The 24,266-nt window shown below is 39.3% G+C and overlaps 1 protein-coding gene across 2 annotated transcripts in view; it reads left to right on the top strand.

The window, feature by feature from the left end:
• The first annotated feature begins 1,833 nt into the window (after positions 1 to 1,833).
• The window catches only part of SP4 (Sp4 transcription factor), an 82,003-nt gene continuing 59,570 nt past the window's right edge, over positions 1,834 to 24,266 (top strand). For both annotated transcript variants that reach the window (XM_040644210.1, XM_040644208.1), the window contains exons 1-3: positions 1,834 to 2,079; positions 2,482 to 2,612; positions 3,119 to 4,673. In XM_040644210.1, the coding sequence (XP_040500144.1) occupies positions 2,073 to 2,079; positions 2,482 to 2,612; positions 3,119 to 4,673 (1,693 nt within the window). In that variant the 5' untranslated portion in view covers positions 1,834 to 2,072. The remainder of the gene's footprint in view (positions 2,080 to 2,481; positions 2,613 to 3,118; positions 4,674 to 24,266) is intronic.

The following is a 24,266-nucleotide window of genomic DNA, read 5'->3' as shown; positions in this document are numbered from 1 at the left end:
ATTTATCATCGTGAATTGAAAAAAAAAAAAAAGACTCAAGAATAGACGGTTTATCTGTAAATGCAAGCAGCACTTTTGAGCTTCTATATTGCACATGGTGGGGGAGAATCAGGTTATTTAAGGATCTTAGTCTCATTTTTTAAAGAAGGGGTAGACAATACTATGTAATTCTTTATTTGAAGTGCTTTGTCTTTCTGCACTGCTGGCTTTGTCATCAGCCAATGTTGCAATTACTTTAACAAGCAAAGGAAATGCCAGTCAAGTGCAGCACCTGGGACCTCCTCACCCTTGCAACATATTAAGCCTCAAGCAGGAGACAAAAACGCTCAAGTCTGTGTGTCGAGCCCAGGTAAAAAAGGCAGTGGGTCACTGTGAGCCTGGGTATGTAAGAGCGCCTTGTCCTCAGGGCCACCGTTTACATTAGCACTTCCACCTTTGGTACACTTAATCAGGCGCTTATCATATTCCATGGTGTCATCCTGACTTCAGGACTTTGAAGAGTACTCCAGTGCATTTGACATTAAAATGCTTTGTGCAGCCAGATGTCAATTCCACCTGCCCAGAAGCTTATGCGGAACTGTGACCGGGGCTGACCCAGACGGAGCTGGGCTTTTCTTCGCCTCCAGAATCTTGTGAGACCGGTAAAAGTGAGAGGCCCGCCAACCACAGGGGCTATTTGGCAAAACACGAAGCAGCCTTAGAAGGTGGGTCATTGCTCTGTTCAGCAGCCAGCCAGAGACAACAAATAAAATGGAAGATCCTTCTCTGTGGCAAAGTAGGCCTTGTATTTGAAACGGAAGGCCTGAAGGAGGGAGGTGAGCAAAGAAAGGAAAGGCGAAGGCACTGCTCCTAGAAACCGGGTTCATTCAAACCCGGAGGACAGCAAACCCCGCCTCCCCACGCCGCCGCCCGCTCAATCGCCAAGCGCTCCGGGTGTGAGCTCGCCCCGCGGGGAGCGGCTTGGAGCCGAGGAGGCGGTGGCAGAGGTGGTTTGGGCAGCCCCGCGCGGCGGATAGGCCCAGACAAACAACACCCATTCCCCCTCCCCCTCGCTTAGTTCAACTCCCACTCGGCCCCGGCCACGCCCTGCCGCCACCGCCCCCTCGGGCAGCTTTCCGCTCCGCAGCCAGGCCTCGGTCGGGGGCGGGAGGGAAGGCGGTGCCTCGGAGGGGCGCCGCGGCCGGCCGAAACTACAAGGACCGAGAGCCTTCGCGGCAGTGACCCGCCCCCTTTCTCCCACCACTCAGCGCGCGTCACTAGGGCCTCAGCCAATGGGGACCGAGCCAGGGAAAAAGGGCGCCCGGGTCCGGATGCGCCTCAGGAAAGCCATGCTCCCTGCGCAGGGGCAGCTGGCAGTTCACCCGGCGAGCGGAGTCGTCGGTGGTCCGCACGCCCCTTCATCCGACCCACTCACTTCCCTTGAGCGACAGCCCTACTTTTTTCTTTAGTGGCAATTCCAAGGGATGCTGGAGCAGGTTTTTGAGGGGGGGGGCGCTGGGAAATGAGTAGGGGGCGGGATATCCTGAGACAACAAGTTTGGCTGTATGGACGGCCTACCGGCAGCGAGCCTGAGCTAGAACGCCGAGAGAAGGAGCACCGGAGAAGCCAAAGGAGGAAAAGAAAAGCGGCTGCACGGATAACCCCGAGAAAGGGGGTGGAGAGGAGGCGGCCCCAGCGCCCCGGCCCCCGGCAGGTCGGCGGCCAATCCGCTGGGGGAAGGGGTGGAGAGTCGGCGGCTCCGGCGGAGAGAGGCCGAGGGGGGTGGGGAGTCGGCCGGGCTCGCACCGCCCTGGCCCCGCCCCCGGCCCGCGCCGCCGCCCGCGCCGCGCGCCGCCGCTGTCAATCAAGGGCGAGTCAGCCGGGCTCGGGCGGAGAGAGGAGCTGCTACGCCACAGCCCAGCGGCGGCCATTCGCGGAAAAAGAGGCAGAGCCTGTGCCAGCTACAGCCTCCTCCGAGCCACCGCGGGCGGGCGGGACCGGCCTCTCCTCCCGCCTCGCCCCCACCCCCACCCCCACCCCCACCCACCTCTATCCCTGTGTCTCCGTCTGAGGGTTTGTCCTGTTAATGCGGGATGAGCGGTACGTATTCTCCACCCCCCTCGGTCTCCTTCACCGCCTCCCTCCCTCCCTCCCCAGACCCTGCTCGGTTCTCCCCCCTCCCCCGGGGCCGCTGAGATGCTTTAAGGGGAGGAGGAGAGGAAGGGAGGGTATCAGGGGGTGGGAAGGAGGGTTGTGTTTTGTCTTAATGTCTGAGAGAGAACAACCTTCTGGGTGTTGCTCTGGAGCGGATGGGTCGGGTTTCAAACCACGTTTTGTGATATCCCCCTCCTCCCTTCCCTCCTTCTCCCCCACCCCCTGCCGGTGTGCGTGGATCGCGGGTTTATGGAGATTAATGTTCAGGGGGAGGGGGAGAGGAGGAGGGGGGAAGACGAATAATAATAATCTTAATAACCTGTTGTCGTGGGGGGGGGTTTGTTGCAGATCAGAAGAAGGAGGAGGAGGAGGAGGCGGCGGCGGCGGCAGCAGCAGCAGCAGCGGCGATGGCTACAGAAGGAGGGAAAACCTCTGAGCCAGAGAATAACAATAAAAAACCCAAAACCTCAGGCTCCCAGGTAAAAGCAAACATATAAAAAAAATTCATCACGAGACGTTAGGGGAGAGAGGGAGTTATGTCCTTTAATTGCCCAGAAGAAGAAGAGAATACAAATGTGCATCCACGCAAAGCATCTTTCTGAGAGTGAGGAAGTTAAATTGTAGATTCATAAAGATTTCACATGTTTGAGGGATAACGTTGTTTAAAATTACATCAGGAACTCAGACTAGTAGAAAACGGTGTGTAATTTCCCAAGGGCATTTGGAGTTTATGAGAATATACTTTAAGAAAGTTTGTTAGAAATTTCCTTTCATATGAACTTTATATTACAGTATCTGTTTCCTTATTCTTCTATCTTACTGCTTTTGTTACTATTTCTTTTTGATTTCTGTCACTTCCTGAGTAAGTTCTGAAATGTAGAGCTGTCAAAATAAATAAATAAATAAACCCCTTCCAACTACTGGCCTCCACTAAATCCGCCCACTTTTCCCCCTCCCCTCTTCTTTACCATCTCATTTTGGGTAGGATTCTCAGCCCTCTCCTCTGGCTTTACTGGCAGCTACTTGCAGCAAAATAGGGACTCCTGGTGAAAATCAAGCAACTGGACAACAACAAATAATTATAGATCCAAGCCAAGGATTGGTGCAACTTCAAAATCAACCACAACAGCTAGAACTGGTAACAACACAACTTGCTGGAAACACTTGGCAACTTGTTGCCTCCACTCCTCCTGCTTCAAAAGAAAATAACGTTTCTCAACCAGCTTCTAGTTCATCTAGTTCTTCCAGCAGTAATAATGGGAGTGCATCTCCTACAAAAACTAAATCAGGTAATTCTTCCACCCCTAGTCAATTTCAAGTCATACAAGTACAAAATCCAAGCGGTAGTGTGCAGTACCAAGTGATTCCACAACTTCAGACAGTGGAAGGCCAGCAAATTCAAATCAATCCAACTAGTAGTTCATCTCTACAGGATTTGCAGGGTCAAATTCAACTCATTTCTGCAGGTAATAATCAAGCTATACTCACAGCTGCTAACAGGACAGCTTCTGGGAATATTCTTGCTCAAAACCTGGCAAATCAGACCGTTCCAGTCCAAATTAGACCTGGTGTTTCAATACCACTGCAATTACAGACCCTTCCTGGTACTCAGGCTCAAGTTGTAACAACCCTACCAATTAACATTGGAGGAGTGACTCTAGCTTTGCCAGTGATAAACAACGTGACTGCTGGAGGAGGGTCTGGACAGGTTGGCCAGCCTGCTACTACTACTGATAGTGGGACTTCCAATGGGAGTCAATTAGTTTCCACACCCACCACCACCACTGCTTCTGCCAGTACCATGCCGGAATCTCCCTCCTCCTCCACTACCTGCACAACCACTGCTTCAACATCTCTGACGAGCAGTGACACGTTAGTGAGCTCAGCAGACACGGGCCAGTATGCAAGCACATCAGCCAGTAGTTCTGAACGCACTATTGAAGAATCTCAAACACCTGCTGCTACTGAGTCTGAAGCGCAGAGCTCCAGTCAGCTTCAGTCTAATGGAATACAGAATACACAGGATCAATCAAATTCTCTCCAGCAGGTGCAAATTGTAGGCCAGCCTATCTTACAGCAGATCCAGATCCAACAGCCTCAGCAACAGATTATTCAGGCTATTCCACCGCAGTCATTTCAACTTCAGTCAGGGCAGACAATTCAGACCATCCAGCAGCAGCCTTTGCAGAATGTTCAACTTCAAGCAGTAAATCCGACTCAGGTGCTTATCAGGGCTCCAACTTTAACACCTTCAGGGCAAATCAGTTGGCAAACTGTACAGGTTCAGAATATTCAGAGTCTTTCAAATTTGCAAGTTCAGAATGCTGGGTTATCCCAACAGTTAACCATCACCCCAGTGTCTTCAAGTGGTGGCACAACTCTTGCTCAGATTGCTCCTGTGGCTGTTGCTGGTGCCCCAATAACTTTGAATACTGCCCAGCTTGCATCAGTGCCTAACCTTCAGACAGTGAGTGTTGCCAACCTGGGTGCTGCAGGTGTTCAAGTACAAGGAGTTCCAGTTACAATCACTAGTGTTGCAGGTAAGTTACTACAGTCTTTTCTCTGTAAGATCCTTTCATGCAGTTTTAATAACAATTAGTACTGCTTTTCTTTGCTAACTCTTAGATTTGATGTAGACTTCTGAATACACAGAATCATAAGGAATCTAAAATCAGGAATATTATATTAACTGCCAAAACTATAGCCATCAGTGTGACCCGTTCACATCTGTATGTTTTAATATTAGGTTTTACGTGTAAAATTTGCTAGACACTTATAAAGTTATTCTTCCATGGAGCAAAACTTGCTGATTAGAATCATAATTGTCTTCCTTCCGTAATTTAGAAATTATATTTGAATACACAAACTCTTCAGAAAGAACTCTAATAAAAGTGATGTTTATATCTTTTTTAAAAGAAAGTAGGTTTAAAGCTGAATTAGTATACATTTGTGAATCCGTTGAAGTTTTAATCCTACTTTGTAATCAGGCTCACTTTTTCTTAAATTGGAAGTTACTTCTGCTTCAGCATCTTGTTGCTCATGCTTTTGGGTTTTATTATACAGTGTTGTTTTAAACTAGATATTGATAGAGTTTAGAGATAGAACTTTAAGTTATAAATCGATTAATTTTTATGTCTGCTTTTCTGTTAAAACCAAGATTTTCTCAGGATTTTGAATAATTATTCACATAAATTATACTTAAGTCTTACGGTTGTTATATTATTTTTAGGTATTTTTAGTGTGAAGTTGTTGAAAAGCAATTAAAAATAAAAATAGTAGAATGTCGCTAATTTGAATTAATTGTAGTAAGGTCATTTTAAAACCAGTTATAAAGCCGTTATTTTTTATGCATATAAAGAGATTTCTGAAGTATTTGGAAAATTAATCTTATTAAGTATTTTAAATTTTGTTGACTCGTCTTATTTTATCTAATAATACCTTTTGTTTTCTAGTAATTAAACACTTTTTACTGATTGTGATTTGGTGAAAACCTAGTTGTGGTTTTAATGCCTTTGATATTGTCAGATCTGTTTAATTAAATATTTGTATTTTGATAATCTGAAATGAATAAGCACATCACTTTTTAATGACCTTTCTTGAAACAAGTTTCAGAAAAATTATGTTAGGGTTTTTGTTTTGCAGTTAATACCTAAAGTAGATTTTTATATTTATAATTGGATATTTTCAGATAGAGTTCTCTGATTAAGAAGAACAGTAATTATGTGTTTTATTTAGATGCCTTTTACCTCTAAACCAGATCTATCCAGTAGAATTTTCTGTGATGATGAAGTGTTGTATATCTTGTCCAGTGTGTTAGCCACTAGCCACGTGCAGCTACTGAGCATTTAAAATGTGGCTAGTGCAACTGAGGAACTGAATTTTTAATTTATTTAATTTCAGTAGCTGCATGTGATTAGTGGCTTCTGTATTGACAGCACAGTAACCTAATCAGAGTATTTTCAGTGTGGTACTTTTTCCCCCAGAGCTATTGCAGCACAATTATATAAATATTTCTCTGGATTACAATCTGTAGTTTGCTTTGTTCATATTCTTTTCCTAAAAATTGACAAAATGTTAAGTATTAATAAAAAATGCCTGTTTTTGATGGGTTGAATGACAGTTTGCATTATCACAAGTTATTTCACTTACGTTTTGATTTGCCTGTTAAGCATTAGTTAGTGAATTATGATTAAGAGAATTGAATAATTTATAATTTAGGTTAGGAATAGTTAATTCTTCTGTACTGTAATTGGTATCAGTTACAACCCAGTTTCCCCCTTACCCATTGTGAGGGTAAGTCATCGATAGGAGTGTGGTCTTCTGACTACCTAACTCAGATTTACTTGAATGATGCATTATTAGGAAGGCAGGATCCACTTTCTGGAACTATAACTTTTGGGGGTGTGGTCAAGGAATTTGCTTTTCAGTTAAACTTTCCAGGTCATTCCAAATGTCATTGAAATTTGAGAACCAAGATTTAGACATAAGTAGTGAACCATTAAGCAAAATATGGAAGCAGATGGGTGTTGGAGCTAGTTCATATGTGCCTCAAGGAATGGATTTTGATGGCAAAGAGAACTTAAGAGTTTTTATTTTACAACCATATATTGACTAGCCACACGCTGAGCACTCCACATAGGTATGTTTATTCTTCATTTTCAGGGCTAATTTTTTTATTTAAGGAGTTTATGTGATTTGGGTGTCACTTAAGTGTGTCAGGAAATTTAAACTTTACCTAGTTGGATTTTTTTCCTCCTGAAACCAAAGATTTTAAATTTCATTGGTATTAAAGAGTTTATGTTCGAATAGATGTGCTCTGTCATTTTAAGAAGATAGCCATGTGGGGCGCCTGGGTGGCACAGCGGTTAAGCGTCTGCCTTCGGCTCAGGGCGTGATCCTGGCGTTATGGGATCGAGCCCCACATCAGGCTCCTCCGCTATGAGCCTGCTTCTTCCTCTCCCACTGCCCCTGCTTGTGTTCCCTCTCTCGCTGGCTGTCTCTATCTCTGTCAAATAAATAAATAAAATCTTAAAAAAAAAAAAAAAAGAAGATAACCATGTTATAAAGACCAGAATTGTACTAACTTCTGCAAGTCAGTGCGTTTAATTTGGGCCTAGTTGTTCACAGATTTTTACCTTATTGTTTTAGTATAGTAGGTACTTGACAAATGTTTGCTGAATAAGGGGTACAAGGTGATGGAGAAGGTAGCAGTTTGGAATTGGGAGCAGTGCCCTTGGAGTGGTTTTAATGAAGCTGATGAAATGGCTCTATTTTCATTAATTTCTTTTGGCTTTGAGTTTCTAAGATACTAAGAATGGGATACCAGGTACTTTATCGCTAGAAGAGTGAGAATGAGCAATAAGTGCCCATATATCCTTTTTATAAATGAGCCCTGGAAAGTTCTGATTTTTTACCTTGTGTCCCCACCTTTTGGTACTTTCTGATTATTTCATGTGTCTGTTCTTTCCCCCTAAATTTTTATTTTAATTTTGTTTATTAATTCATGGGAAAATTTATGCTCTAAATATTTATGACAACTATTACCAGGCTTGAAAAAATTAATAGTTGGTTTTGACAGAATGTAATGACTAGCTCAATAACAGAGGGCTAAAAGTTATCATCCATCCTCATGTCACTCTTCAAAAGATATGGGAAGGGTCTGGGTGATGTGGACAGGAAAAAAAAATTGTGTATGGTAATCAAATGAAACCAGTTCTTGAAGCTAGGGAGCTTCATACTTGATTTTATGAAATGAGAATGTTAGTGACAACCTAGGGGGAATCTCTTCCCTTGATAATGAGTTCAGCATAAAGTGTTTCTGTGGTTTGGTCTCCTCTCAGAATCCTGATTTCCGGGCTGAGTATCTAGCATTTAATTAGTTGGAACTGTAATAGGAACTAAGTACATGTTCCCTCTACATACTTACTGTTGGTACCTTGTTGGGATTATGAGTTTGACTTTGACTGAAAGAAAAGCAGAATTCCCTTTTTAAGAACAAAGGTAACATCGTACTGCTGGTTTAAGAACATCCTTTGTTTTAACTAAGTGACAAAAGTAAGGTTTTTGCTCTAAAAGAACTACCTGTTTGCACAGTGTACTCAGGTAGCCAAAGAGCCCTAGATAAAATGAAGTTAAGGAGTTACATCTCCTTAAAGAATTTAGAACATGTAGGGACCATTGATAACTAAATCGGCAATTAACTTGCATTGCCTGCGGATTTGATTTGGTTTTGGCCTTAATCATCATCTGTTGTAACAGATCATGTTTTTGCTTGATGGATGGATAATATTTCTTTTTTTCATTTTAGTGGCAATTCACATTTTTAGACTTAATTCCTATACAAAGGAAGTTCAAACTTAAGGATGTTGCTGGCCCTTCAAGAACTTGACTCTCTAACCTTCTTTACTTTTTTGGGAATTTAAAGTATGAAACCTGGGGATGTAGCAGAATCAGGAATGGGAAGGCCAGTTCTTCATAATTAGGGAAAATGGGGGCCAAATAAAGTAATTGACATTAATATTTAATTTAGAAACCTAACAATGTAGTAGAATCAACCTCTTACACCAGACTTTTTTCCAGAGTTACTAAAAGTAGAAATTGACTTGAATTTTAAAACTAGTATGATTTTTCTTAGCTATATATGTTCTATTAATTTGTGTTTTCTTAGGCATCTTAAAATAACATACATGTGTTATACATATATACAGATATGTAAAAATATACACACATTTGTGTGTATAACTATACAAATGCCTCGTGTTTGGTTGTTATTTCTTTTTTTTTTTTTTAAAAGTCAGGTTTGCTCTTGTGATTTTACTTCTCTAAAATCTTATAGTACTGTTTGTTACATATTGAATTTGTTATGAGGAACTTACATCTTGTACCTTATACAAGTAATTTAGGTTCCGAATTACCAGGTTGGTTTTACCCATTAGATGATGTATGGCATGACCTTTAAGATTTGTTGATGATGTCATAACAATATCATTACCAATTTTTAAGTTTTTCATGGAAGTTTGAAACATACCTGTTGTAAAGCCACATTATTTTTTAGAAGGGCATCTTTGAGAAGGATTTCAGGATAGAGAGGGGTGCAAGGGAAAATAGAGTTTTATTTTATTTTATCTTTTTTTTTTTTAAGATTTTTATTTATTTATTTGACAGAGATAGAGACAGCCAGCGAGAGAGGGAACATAAGTAGGGGGAGCGGGAAAGGAAGAAGCAGGCTCATAGTGGAGGAGCCTGATGTGGGGCTCGATCCCATAACGCCAGGATCACGCCCTGAGCCGAAGGCAGACGCTTAACCGCTGTGCCACCCAGGCGCCCCGAAAATAGAGTTTTAATTATCTGTTTTTTCAATCTGAATCAATGAACATATAATAAGTAATACTTACGGAATATTGGAGCAGGTGTAAAAGCAAGTTGAAGAGGAAAAAAAAGAAGGAAGTTTGATTAAGAAGGAAGATAGAGGAAAAGTGCCATACATAGATCTTAAAGAAATAACATAGATTTACAGGATGATAGAAGTTTACTTTGAAAAGATATTTGAGGTTATCGCTCACCAGTTGTAGCCTTTTGGTATCACTGCTAAAGTCTTTTTATAAAGGAATTTCGTATTTTTCTCTTATAAGTGAGAGCAGAAATATGGGTCAGAGGTTCTAAGGTGCTACATGAAGTACTTAGGGATGACATAGTAATAATTGAGGGGGGACATGTGGGCTCTTCTGTACTCTTTTGATTTAGTTTTAAGATTGAATGTTCATAATGCCTGTCATTTTGCTACCTGATGAATGAGCAGATTGTGGCAAAGGGAAACCTGTTGAACCACAAATTGCTTATGTATGGAAGTGGTGAGATAAAGGCTTAATGAAATTGTAGTAAACTAATGTAATTTAAAGATAATTGGGCGTCTCTCTCCCTCCCTCATTCCTTAGTGGTATTTTAGAAATGAAGAAACTGAAGCCCAGAAAGTTGAATTTCTTGTACTTTTTGGCAGAGTGAGGACTAGAATCTTGACTGCTGCTCCAGTTGTCTTTCTGCTGTATTGCTGGCTTTGTTACCCACATCTTTTGCTAGTAAATGAGTAAGTGTAGTTGGAAGTTTAGGGACCAGACAGGGAGAGTAGTCTTCTCCAGATGGATTGTGTCTGTTGTCACTGGATATTCAGCTTCAGTATATTGAATATAGTGTTGGTAAAAGCACAGCTCCCTAGGTCTCCTTGTTATTGAGTTTAATGGTGGAATCTTAGGGTATTATTTTGCCCTTTCTTGAAAGAGCAAATTCAAAACTAATGAGTTTAGTAAATTCTATATGTAGGTAAGCAAATCCTCAGGCTGTCCAGATACTATATCTTTTCCCAAACTATATTTAGAAATGGCTTTTTTGAAAAAGATGAGTCTTGTGGAGGAAGAAAACAAACGTTTATTGTTTAACTTCGAGTGTGTTAGGAGCTAAGATAGGTATTTATATCATCTCATTAAAACCCACAAAATTACAGTATCTTTGTAAGATGGTCTTATTGTACCTATTTTACAGATAGCCTCATGAGCTTTAATTTCTTTAAGAAAATTTGCCCTCCAGTAAGTGGTAGAGCCATGATTTAAAATCATCTGTGATTCTGAAGTTTTCGTTTAGGAGACATAAGGTAAAAGGGTGGGTTCACTGGTAAAGGCTATTTTTCACCTTTTTGTGTCTGATATGTCCTTATGTCCCATAAAGGGTAAGTGGTTTTGAAAACTGAAATGCTGACTATGCAGTTGAAGTTTTGTTCTAGTCCTAACATTCTGTGGCACTGACAGATAATTATGACTAAAGGTAGTAAAAGAAATGGTGAATAAAAACTATTGTGGCTGCATGGAGATCTCGGTGTTAAACTCATGTTTTAAAATACTATACATGGAAAGTAGAAGGAAGGACATAGGATTAAGAATGAAAACAAAGATGGGGGCGCCTGGGTGGCACAGCGGTTAAGCGTCTGCCTTCGGCTCAGGGTGTGATCCCGGCGTTATGGGATCGAGCCCCACATCGGGCTCCTCTGCTGGGAGCCTGCTCTTCCTCTCCCACTCCCCCTGCTTGTGTTCCCTCTCTCGCTGGCTGTCTCTATCTCTGTCAAATAAATAAATAAAATCTTTTAAAAAAAAAAAAGAATGAAAATGAAGAGCAGCTTGACATTTTAAGAATAATGTCAGGAAAGAAGAAACTCGTAATAAAGTAGGCATTTAAAATAATTTTGAACAACTCGTAAGGCTTCAGATCACAGCAAAAGACTCTTACTGTTTGAGCAAAATGGTGCAATATGAAGACAAGACAGAGATGCTCCACTGTGCCTCTGTTGACCAGCAAGGAAAACGCACTTCCAGCTGAAATGACTAGACCTGTAATTCACTGAGATTATTTGTTCAAGGTAAGTGAGGAGATAAGGGACGTGTAGTTACTTTTTGGAAGTCAGAATGATCCAGATAAATGCCATCCTTGGATCAGAAGGAACTTTCAAATTCAGTTTCAGGCCGGTATAAATAACTTAAAAAATTACACAGCATGGAAGAACTGAGCATGAATTAAGTTCCTCACTTTTTGGAAAACATCCTATATTGCAGACAGATGAGTTTGATAACCTCTTTAACAAAGTCCCTGAGTGGATTATCCAGTAGTTGGCTTCTGAGCATTTAAAAAAGAATTCAGGAATCACTGGGAACCCGTATGGGTTCACTAAGAAACTAGATTTATGTATTCTTCCTCTAAGGTGTCCAGATGAGTATAGAAAAGAAATAATGTTGCCACAATGTATTTTGATTTCAGCGTTGATGGTCATGATTTCTTTAAAGGCTTGTACCTGGTTGCTCATGAAAAATGATTGTCTACTTCAATAGAAGTCCTTGGTATTATTGCATAGGGTTCTATCCTTGATACAGTCCTGTGGAATATTTTTTACAAATACTATAGTGAAAGATGGCCTCTTTAAGGAATTTAAAGATGAGGCAAAGCTGGGAGACTTTGCTAATAATTATGATGGGAATAGACTTGAGATTCGAAGTGATCTTAATACTCTGGAATGCTGGGTCAGAATTAGCAAGATAAATACAATAGATCCTCTGTTTAAAGGGGTAGGGGAAATTGTATACCCACAAGATGAAAAACCTAGGTTGGCAGCAGGACATGTGAAGGTAATTTGGGATTTATTGGCTTAATATGAACTAAGTAGAGTAAAGCTCCTCCTTTACTTTGTGTTTGTCAGACCATTTCTGCAATATTGTGTGCATTGCCAGGTGTGGCACATTTTAAATGAGACACTGACAAACTGGCAAGCATATCAAGAGGGATTCCTGGGATACAGAGTGCAGAAAGCATTTCATTAGCAATAATTGAAGAGTGGGGGGGTTTCATTGTTAAAAGTGTGACCACTGTCTTTGGCTTCTTTTTTTTTTTTTTTTTTTTTTTTAATCTGCTTTGCTTGGCCCTGGGAAACCAATAGAATATGTGTATTTACCCAGGGACTAGTGCTGTAAAATATGGAATGGTTTGTTTCAGAGAGTAGTGCTTTTCCTGTATTAGAGGCTGGAGGTCCATCTATTAGAGACACTGCAGAATGTAGAATTTCTTGTTATAGAAAGTTTGATTAGGTAAACTGTAAGTCTTCTTCTAATCTAAAATTGAAGATTCTATGAATATTTGATTATATGCTCCTATTCTGGGTATTTCCATCCAGCATATGGTGAGAGTTCTCTGTCTTAGTTAAACTTACATGACTGACCAAATATTTAGGGATTGGGGGGGTGGGGATTTGAGGGTCACATTTACAGTTTTTTTTTTTTATTACAGAGGGAGTATAATTAAGGTGAATTCTATTAAATAATAAGTATAGTAATTTAATTCATAAATAGATTCCTGTTCTTCACTATTAGATTTATTGCACTCTTAGATGCTATTTTTTGATGTTAGTTGCACTTTTATTTGGTGACTACCAAAGCATTAGTGTTTTAAACGTACATTTCATTGTCCAATGTTGATTTGAAGTTAGGGTATTTTATTTCAGTAGCTCTTTAACCATGTTTAGTTATGTTTCTGAAACTGTCACTTTAGTATGAACAGTGCAATTACTTTTCATATAGTGAAATTGGAGAGCATTTGGAAAATCTAGGATCCTTACAGAGTTCAAACTCTGGAAGCACTCACAGGTTCAAATTTGCTAATTTACCCCGTGGAGTAAACAGATCCAATATCTGTTGTTTTTGACTCAGAATATCTAGCACATAGGTGTTTTTTAAAAAATTATGCAGAAAATAGTAAACCCATCAGGCAAGATCATCTTGCATTGAAGTATCTTCTCTGTCAAGATAAAATCACAGTTTTCCACAAATCCATTGCTAAAATAAAAAGGAGAAAGGCTTTAAAAATGTCATTTGAGACTCAAGACCCTTTTAAATAGAGAAAGTGTTAATTAAGATATATGACGGTTGTCTTTTCCTTAGGTATGGTAATAAAGTTAGGAGTAGGGACTGTCTGCTTTATCAGAGGTGTGGTTTAAGTAGTAGGTTTATTCGTACTGCAGGCATATGTACGGAGAGGCTTCCTGGAGCACAGGTATTTTGTGTTCTAGGTGATAGTCAAGTGTGGCTGAAAGAGGAGTCAGGAGAGGCGGAGGAAAAAGGGAGTTTATTATACTCACATGTGCTAGAGAGACTGTCACTGTACACTGAGGGGGATCAGATGAGAGGGAATGCCAAGGGAGCCGGCTCAGCTAAGCAGGTGGGGAACAGGGAGAGGGAGGACTCATGGGCACATGAGTTTATTGGGGGGTCAGGATGGAGTACACAGGAAAAGACATGAGGGGATTCATTTCAATGTTACTAGGTCACAGTCAGGAGAAGGTAAGAAGGGAAACTGTGGCAGGAGCCACCCTTATCATGGTGCACCTGATTGCCTGGGCAGGGTGCTCGCAGCTTGCTTGAGAAGATGTGTACACTGCAGGAAAACACTTTAAAGCTTATGGTACAGCAGGACTAAAAATTAGAACTCCTAAATTTTCACTCATGTGCTGCTCCCCATAAGCTTATCCGTCCTGGGCAAACGTGTTATAATTGGAGTTTTGTCATTTTCTCATTTGTAAAATAGTGGTATTAATTCCTTCCCTTTTTACCTCATAGAGTTGCAAAGATCACATGACATAATATGTACAAAAAAAGTTTGTGTATTCTAAAGAAAATTCTACATTTGACCCTTGAACAGCATGGGGATTAAGGGTGATGACCCCTTACATAGTCAAAAATTAGCATGTAACTTTTGACTCCCCCCAAACTTAACTACTAATAGCCCACTGTTGCTTGGGAGCCTTAGCGATAACATAGAGTCACGTAACACATTTTTTATGTTGTATGTGTCATATACTGTATTCTTAAAGCAAACCAGAGAAAAGAAAATGTTATTAAAATCATAAGGAAGAGAAAATACAGTGGGAGAACGGTAGTTTTAGCTGTGGATATTAGTTTGAGTTAAATATCAGATGCAAAAGAGAAAGTTGTGTAAAAGGACTATCAGAAACCTTTGAAGTTCATCTAAGGATGGAGAGAGGTGTATCTACAGGTGGAAAAGAAGCAGTGTGTTTCACTGTAGAAGAACCAAGTGTCTGCTGCGTTCTCTGTCTGTGTTGGACTCTAAAAGTACTCACTTGTCTTAGAAGGATGCTCGTGGTGGGGAGGTGAGGCTTATATGCATGAAACAATTACAGAGCAGCTACAATTGCATATGAGAGTTTATACTTAAATACTGGGTTTTGAGATATGGAAAACAAGTTATGAGAGGTCAGACAGCTGAGATCAGTGGATTGAAGTAAACAAGGTTTTCTGTGGTGGAGACTTGAAGCAGGCCTCAAAGATTGGTTTGGAAAGGGGACATTTGAGACTGATGATAGAGAGGTGAAGAGAGAGGGTGACCTGAGCCAAGCAGCTGAACTTGAAATAAAAAGCATAAAGTCCTCACGCGGAAGCACGTAGCTAACACAGCAAGTGGTGTTCTCTCGTCTGTGCTCCGTAGCAGTATAGTGTTCTCACAGAGTAGCTCAGAGTACCCCAGGGGAGCAGCCTGCCACCTTTGCTTCAGAGAAATTGTGTGTTTATTGGACTGTTTCCTAACGTTTTGTTTGAAGAAGGGACTCTGCCAAAATAATAATAAAAATAAGTTTGAAAAACATGAATCTAGTGGATGGAAGGGATTGAATGGAAAGATTGGCAGAGCAAATGATATTAAAGTGTTTCTCTATAGATACAAGTGTGGATAAGTTAGAATCAGGAGGCCAGTAAAAAAGTATGTTGTTAGAGTAATTTAGTCATGAATTCACAATGGCCTTTAGAAAGGCTGTGGCACTGAACTTGCTTAATACAAAAAACAGGTTGTCAGACTTCCTTTTAGTACCGAGAATGTTGACCTGAAAGAAGTGGTAAGGGATTAGGTAAAAACATCAGGTTTGCTGGTTCTTTTCCTCTACTCCATACCAAGTATATGAACAGGCATTAAGAAACTGAAGATGAAGTGAGACATGTTTGCTTCTCTCACAGAATATATTATCTGTGTCAGAGACCTACTGTATTTTATTTCTTTGCTTTTAAGACATACTTTTTTTTTTTAATATTTGAACATCTTTGAAATTAAAATGCATCTTATAGTCAAAGCATGTCATAATTTAATTAGCAGAATTTTTTTGTCCTTACAGTCACTTGCATCTTAGACTCAGTGGGATATGATGACTATATAATTAATTAAATTAAAACATGGCATTTGGTTTATAAAGGCTATGAGTGAGGTGTTCTAGATGCCCACAGGAAAGAAAAACTGGTTCTGCTTCTAGGGTTCCAGAAATGTTTTTGTGGAGAGGGTTATAACTGAGCAGGGCCTTAATGGATTACTAAACTTTTGCCAGGTCAGGATGAGGAGGGCCATTTTAAATGGTTATGTTGGATTTTACATGTTGAAAATCTATTTAAGGAGTTTCCTATGAATGTTACAAAATTCAGACTGGTATCAAGAAATATTAATACACATAAAGGTGAATTGTAAACCTACGGGCAGGGGCTGTGTCTTTTCTACTATGGTGTTTTTCAACTTGCACATTGATGAATATTGCTTGGTACCTTATAATCCTGATACTGAAGTAGGGGAAAGGACAGAGGTGGAGAACTTTGATTTCATAGGAGAATGGGATCAGTAGGTCCTTGGAATAGGTTCAAGATACATACTTAAAGGAATGAGAGAGTTAATGTTCATAAAAGGAAAATTGATTAGTAAAATGAAATAAAAGGAACTTATATCTCATTGTTCCATATGTTGTGGTAGACAGGTGAGAATCTTAGCAGTGAGGGGAGTTTCAAGGAGGATCCAAAGGTATTTAAAGTTTACAGGTTGGGGGCGCCCGGGTAGCGCAGTGGTTAAGCGGGTAGCGCAGTGGTTAAGCGTCTGCCTTCGGCTCAGGGCGTGATCCTGGCGTTCCGGGATCGAGTCCCACATCGGGCTCCTCGGCTGGGAGCCTGCTTCTTTCTCTCCCTCTCCCCTGCTGTGTTCCCTCTCTCGCTGGCTGTCTCTCTGTCACATAAATAAATAAAGTCTTTAAAATAAATAAATAAATAAAGTTTACAGGTTGTTTCTGTCCCTCTGAATTTATTATATAGGTGCCTCATAATGTAGCCAGAGAGGGTTTAGTATAGTTCTGTAAATAATGAGTCAAGTCACCATAGCTTTTTGTTCACAGAAGCGGAGCTGCTTTTGCACAGGAGTATAGGAACCAGATAGTGATCTGTGCTGTGGTAAGTGGGTACCTGTCCCTGATGTGGGGGTGGGAGAGGGGGTGGAACATCCTTGTTTGGTTGTAGTTGAGGGTACCTAGGCCAAGGCATTGAGAAAGAAGAGGGAAGAAGAAAAGAGTAGGTGCATATGGTGACAAGTACTAACTGAATTTATGTAGGAGAAATGATTATACTTAAAGTGGTTTGTAAGTCCCGTACATTTTCCCATATATTTAAGTCTACATATGAACCAATTTGAAATGTTAACATTTGACAGATATTTGTCATAAATGCTACAAATTATGATAATATGCTCGTTGAAGCAGTAATTTGATTATTTTAATTTTATCATAATTGTGATTTTATTAATATAGTTCTATAAAATTAAAACATTGTATTTTTTTTTTCTAGAATTTTTCTCACCCTTTGTTCTCATTGGCAGGATATCAGTACCTATATTGATTCTAATGGTAGGGCAGGAATATGGTTTTGATAATCTCTTGATATATTTTATCCATTTCCTGGACTCTCTGCTGGGAGAGTACATTCATAAATTCGGCAGCTTGGTACTCAGCATCTGTATTGTGAGATGTGATGTGTTCCTTATGCGATCAAATAACATGGGACTGAACTCCCTCTTCCATGATGTTCTAATGGGGAAAGAAATTAGTTCATTTTTCTTTTATGAATGAAACAAGTAAAAGGGTTCTTTAACGCTTATGTTTGGCTCACATTTACTGCATATTCGTAGTGTGCCGGATATACTGTTTATAGCACTTGATATATTAACTCATTTACTCTGCAGAACACTGTGTAAAGTTAAGCATTGTGGTCCTGTGCAAAAACTAAGGCCTAGAGTGGTAAATAAACTTGCTCAATCACATAACGTAAACACATTTTGTCTCTAGAACTGTATACTTTGTCGGTTACCACTTAAATTGTCTCTCGCTATACACTCCCCATATGCTACAGTGTGTGTTTCCTGTGATCATTTGCAGAATTAATTCATTGTTTCTTATGTGTCAGACACTGTGCTTAAACATTTTATGTATATTAACCCCTTTAATTTTTGCAGTTCTATGAAGAAGGTAATGATGGTGACATCATTTTATAAAACAGGAAACCAAGGCTGCCAGAGGTTAATATCTTGGCCAAGGTTATACAGCCAATATGTTAGACGGCTACTAAGTGAAAGTACTTGCAATAAGGCTGGTCTGGGTGAACAGGACTATCACCTATCTTTACAGTTAAGGAATACTATTGTAAGTAACTTACTCTAATTAACATAGTATATTCAGTAAGGTATTGATTCCTGTATCTTTAGCTGAATATTCTTTATCTGCCTTTAGGGGCACAGGGCATAAATGCCACAGAGCGGATTGGGGGGGGAAAAGATTTTATTACTTTTTTTTATTACTTTGTGTAGCCTATGTTTATTGGGAATTTAAGGTTAGCAAGAACATTTCCTTTATTAAATATATGTGTACCATAAATCAATTTTGAATGAGTTTTTTAAAACATTCTAAGAATATAAGCCATAGAGGAATCTTAGATTTCATTTTCACTAATATTTATAACACAGTAATATTAATATTCGGTGTAATATATTAATAATATTTAATATATAACATCAATATATTAAGCATTATTAAATATAATGTAATTAGTATTTATGTTATATTAATTTTATTTATATTTTACTGACACAAAAATTAATAAAATTATCAGGTACGCAAAAAGGTGTATGCTTTATGAGGCCTATATTTCATGACTTGCTTCTTGATCAGTATGTGACATGTCAGTAGATAGGAATTTACTTTCTGAAGGAAATATTAAGAAACAACTTTAGAAGAACCTGAAGACAATAAGAATTTTATGTGTAGAATTTATGTTCTCCAGATAAGTCTGTTGTCATTTTTATATACCATTAGTTCAATTGAGACGTTCTTTAACTTTATTATTGTTGTCTAGTGAATAAGTAATAAAAAATATTTGAATATCTGCCACCGTATACCAGACATTGTATACTAGGTGCTGGGGAAACAAAACAGACATGTTCTGTAATCATGGGTCCTATTGTTTATTTTAGGTGGATTTGTTTTATCTCAATCTTAGATTATTGCTGTTTTTAATAGATGAAGAAATCACAGCTCAGAAAGGTTAAATAATTAGCCTAGTGTGAGAGAATTAATACATGGGCATATTGGGAAAAGAATCCAGATTCTTCTGGCTTCAAAACTCTTACTCCGGTTTAATCATAAATCCTTGCGGCTGGGAAAATCAGTTTTTATGAAAAGTTTTTGAAGTTTTTTTCTCCTTGTTAAAGTAACTACCAGGGGCATCTGGATGGCTCAGTTGGTTAAGCTTCTGCCTTCGGCTCAGGTCATGATCCCAGGATCCTGGGATAAATCCCCACATTGGGCTCTCTGTGCTCAGTGGGGAGTCTGCTTGTCCTTCTCCCTCTGCCCCCTACCATGCTCTCTCTTTCACTCTCTCTCAAATAAAGAAATAAAATCTTTTTAAAAAACTGAAAGTAACTACCAACGAAGATTAAAGACTAGTTTACATTTTACAAGAGATTGATACACCAGAGTAAATTTATAGTCTCTGAGAGTGGAGTAAATTTCGTATAGTCTCTATATTTTGAAAAGATGATTGAGTTCATTCTGCCTATCTTTAAGTTGTGTGTGTGTACACATATATATATATATATATATATACATTTACTCGTTGTAAACATTGAATAAAAACTTCAGGAGATTATATATCTGTGGGCCTACTCATCACCTTCCTTGTTGTTTTCCCAACACTGTCCTTTAATTAAGAATACCAACTCATTTTGGCGTAATTCTAAAAAATTAACGTACTTCCTCCCACTCCCACTCCTACCTTAAGTCACAAAGAAAACTTGATTGTTGAAATCAAAATGTTCACAGCTTTCAATGTGCTTTTAAAAAGATTCTCTGGTAGCTATCTGAACAGGTAATGATAACTGTATATAATTTTCAGACTGGAAGGCAAACATGTTTCATTCCATAAGCAGTTTGATGAGCAGAGGTAACTATGATATATTTAAGAAAAGAGCTCTGTTGCTGGGTAGCAGATTAATTCTGTCACTAAATAGTTGTGTCACCTTTGGGAATGGAGGTCTTGGTTTTTTCCTTTTGTTACGATGAAATGTTTATGTATTTTGTAAAATAAGGTATTTGAGATATTTTTGTTTAGTGTTAAAATTTTAAGCACAGGTACGTGAAAACCAAATTGAACTTAGATTTTATTTTATTTCAGTGAGCCAAGAGGAAAACTCAGGAAAAATATCATTTAACTGTGTTTCTAGTTTTTAAGTCAAGTTGATTACTTTTGGGAGTAAAACTGTGTGAATGAGGTATGTCCATATTTCTAAATACGTAAGGTTTTATTTTTGTTGTGGCAAAGTTTTGAAGCCAAATCTAATACTGAGTCTAATGCTGTTGTCCTTTAAAAAAAGGTCAGTCATTTAAGTTTGAGTCATTATTAAGGATTTGCAGAATTTTTAGAAAATGATAAGCTACCATCCTTTTAAACTAAGCACATGCCTAGCCTTCAGCAACAGCAAAAATTAGGGCCAGGGCTCTATACCCTTGGGCATTCAGATTGCCATCTGGGAACTCATCTGACTCCTCAAAATGCCCTTGCCAGTGGATATAGACGTTGAAGATTCCTGGTCAGAGACCAGCTGCCCTTTAAGCCAGGGAGTATGCTTGCTTAGGTCTGAGCTCTTCTAGCTAACAAGCAGCATAGATTAGCCCTGTGAGAATAAATGTTGCAGCCACAGTAACTTATCCAATATTACCTCCTAACCTTTCCAAAAGCTAGATCCTGATCTTCAGGCCAATAATTTTACTGCAATCCCTGTTGCCTTCTTGCTCTCCAACCTAACAGTGATCATCCCAGCCTACCTATTTTATTGCCGTATCACTTCATGACTTAGACTTTTAGTCAGCCTGCCCCAGGGATGATAGAGTCAAATCTAGAAATATAGAAGTAGAAGAGTTAGGTGGATCTTTATATCTCAGTTTCAAAGGAGAAAACTTTTTACTGCTTATTCTGGAAGGTGGAGGATATGACAGCTGATTTGTAGTCCAAAGATGTCTCATGAGAGCAGTAGTATCTTCATCTGCTGGAACGTTAGAATTTTAAGCTTAAACGTATTACAGCATGAAGAACACCGTTTTCAGCCTCACAGCTGCTGGCGCAATTGGAGTTTAATAACAGATTCCATTTGCTTCCTTGGGAGGAAAGCACTTTAAATGCTGGATTGTACTAATGTCAAGATGCATTTGTAGAATGTCTTTTGTGGAGTTTCTTAAGGGTGGAGGGGCAGAGGCAGAGGGAGAGAGAATCTCAAGCAGACTCCCCCCGCTGAGCTCAGAGCCCAACCTGGGTCTCCATCTCTCAACGCTGAGATCATGACCTGAGCTGAAACCAAGAGTCAGACGATTAACTGAATGAGCTACCCAGGCACTCTAAGAGTTTTTTTAAATTAAATAATGATAAAACGGATTTTTCTTAAACATGATCTTCAAAACCACTTATAATATTTGCTTGGATTTCATTTGTTAATTTAAATTTATAGAAACACTTTAAAAAGTATTTGTTATCCCTGATGACTGAGAAATAAAACCTATTTTGGAAATCATGTCTTAGGTTATGTGGGGTCTAGCACTCTACTGTTATACAGAAGTTAAAAAAAATACACACTAATTGTGCCCTCAAATACTATTATAAGTACCCCAGTAAATTATTTATGTTTCTTTAGTTATTAAGTTACATGCTTTTCTATGTGTTAGAGGCCATTGAGCAATCAGTCCTCGGTGGTTAGGAATAGTAAGTATTTTTTTCTACACAAATAATATTATAGCTTTGACTTAAAATGAAGGAGATGTTGTGGTGCTGGTGAAAATAGTAGTGGACAAGAATCAAGACCAGACTCCAATCCCCTGGTCTTCCAGTTACTGTCTATGATAGGGTGATGTCCTTTAGCTTTCTTGAGAGATTAGTAAGCACCTGTAAAATGAAGGTTATATTGCCTATTGCACAGGGTTTTTCTGAGGACTAAATGGAGTAATATATGAAAATGTTTTATAAATATCAAAGCACTAAATAGATGTAAAGTATCATTATTATAAATTTACCCTTACTCTTTTCTTCTGAATTAATAGGTGTGTGTATTTAGCATTTTGCAGTCTCATTTTCTGTTACATGGTCATTTTTGTATCTGTAGCCTGTAGTGTAGTGCTGGTATATACTGAGTGCTCAATGAATACCCAGCAGAAATGAGACTTCTCTGTTACCTAGCTTAATTGGATGTGTTAACTGTGGTTTTATTTTCTGTATTCTGATGTTTTGACATCTGGGGCCTTGCTGCCCCTGGAAAGGACTGCCCCTTCCAGGATTAATCATTTCCTAGAGATAGTAAACAACTCCCCCTTGTGTGTGGTTTTCAAATACAGACCAACCACTCTCCAATCTGTCCTTTTTAGGCTCTCACTTTTCAGGCCACCATCTACCTGCCCTCATAACCAGGGACAGCCTCAGTGCTCCAGGGCCTTCTGAAATTAACCAAACCATCCAGTCCTAAGCCTGTTTCCCGTCTTTTTTTTTAAAGATTTTATTTGTTTATTTGACAGAGACAGCCAGCGAGAGGGGGAACACAAGCAGGAGGAGTGGGAGAGGAAGAAGCAGGCTCCCAGCAGAGCAGGGAGCCTGATGTGGGGCTCGATCCCAGTACCCTGCGATCACGCCCTGAGCCGAAGGCCGACGCTTAACGACTGAGCCACCCAGGCGCCCCTGTTTTCCCCTGTCTTATCTTTTCCTTCCTGTGGGAATCACAGTAAAGGCTCTTGTCCACAATACCCCCTCCCTCCGCCTTCTGACTAATCCTGGTGCTTCCTTATGTGGCCCCCTGTGGCATGGCTTGCCCCCTCCTCTTGGAAATTGAACAACAGTCTTTTCAAGGCATTCGTTTCATCTGTCAGCCTTACTTATACCCACATTTTCTATTAACACATTATATTTTAAAACAGTGAGCTGCTGATTTCTTTTATAATGCTTACAGCAAAGAATCTTATTAAGAAATAGTATTGGGGTTCCTGGGTGGCTCAGTCAGTTAAGTGTCCGACTCTTGATTTCAGCTCAGGTCACAATCTCAGAAGCCTGTGTCAGGCTTCTTGCTCAATATGGAGCCTGCTTAAGATTTTCTCTCTCCCTCTCCCCCCACCTCCCCCACTCTCCGCCCCCCCCTTTTTTTAAAAAGAAAGAAATAGTATTAAATATTGTTAAATGGGAAGTTTTCTTTAGAAGTAACTTGAATATTCAGGATGACTCTGAGCTATGTGTGTGTGTAGGTAATTAAATGTGTGCATGTAAATGTATGTATATATGTACACAAATATGTGTGTATGGGTATACAACTTTTTTTAACCTCACTGAAAGATGAAAAATTCTGATTTCCAAGCTATCTTTATAGATCATCTTTGGTTCACTTCTTTTTGTTTGTAAGTAAAAAAAATCCAAGGTCCAAAGTAGAAATATAGTTTACCCAAGTCACACATTTAGTTGTTGGCAAACCCCAGGTGACTTAGGTCTCACTCTTTGAGGCTTAAATAGACATGCAAGTGTTACAAGTTTTTTTTTATTAGAAAGAAAATTATAGGCAAGGTTTCCTTCCCTTTCTCAGGGGAATAAGGTCTTAAAGTTAATTTTGTTTTCTCCTGTCCCAAGTGGCAATGGTTTGGTTGCTAAGTAATTGTTTCTACTGATACAATTTTTTCATCTAGCAAAACTAAAACTTAATGTATTCATTTAACTTTTATTTCATAAAGTATTTTAATATTTTGTGTCCAGATATTCAGGTATTTTATGTCCAAATCCAGATGTTTAATGTCCAAAATTCACCCGTTTTGTATCTCTTCTCTTTTCTCTTTTTTTCCCCCCCTTAATTTTAGTTTTGGTGGTGGAGTCACAAACTTAGAAACTTGTTATGGCCTTTACACTAGTAGTTACTTTCTTGTAAACATTTTCCAGTATTTGTGTTTTTTATGATACATTTGACTGGGTCAAATGATCATACTGTAATGAGATGATATGGGGAGAAATTGTTGAGAGTGGGGAATTATAGTTAATGAAAGAATGAGTTAGGGCTTTTTGTGGGTTTTTCTTAGCGGTTTTTTTTTTTTTGTTTCTTTTTTGTTTTTTGGTAGACATAATATTAAGAGGTGAATGAACAAGATTTGGGGTAAAATAGTTTTCTGCTGTATTGTTTTGCTGGATCTTTATACAAATATGGAAAGTTTGGTTTTCTACATCAAAGAAACAGAAAAG

The sequence above is a fragment of the Ursus maritimus genome, unplaced genomic scaffold (genome assembly GCF_017311325.1).
Source record: "Ursus maritimus isolate PB19 unplaced genomic scaffold, ASM1731132v1 scaffold_3, whole genome shotgun sequence".
Taxonomy (NCBI): domain Eukaryota; kingdom Metazoa; phylum Chordata; class Mammalia; order Carnivora; family Ursidae; genus Ursus; species Ursus maritimus.
This window is presented reverse-complemented; position numbering and strand designations above follow the sequence as displayed.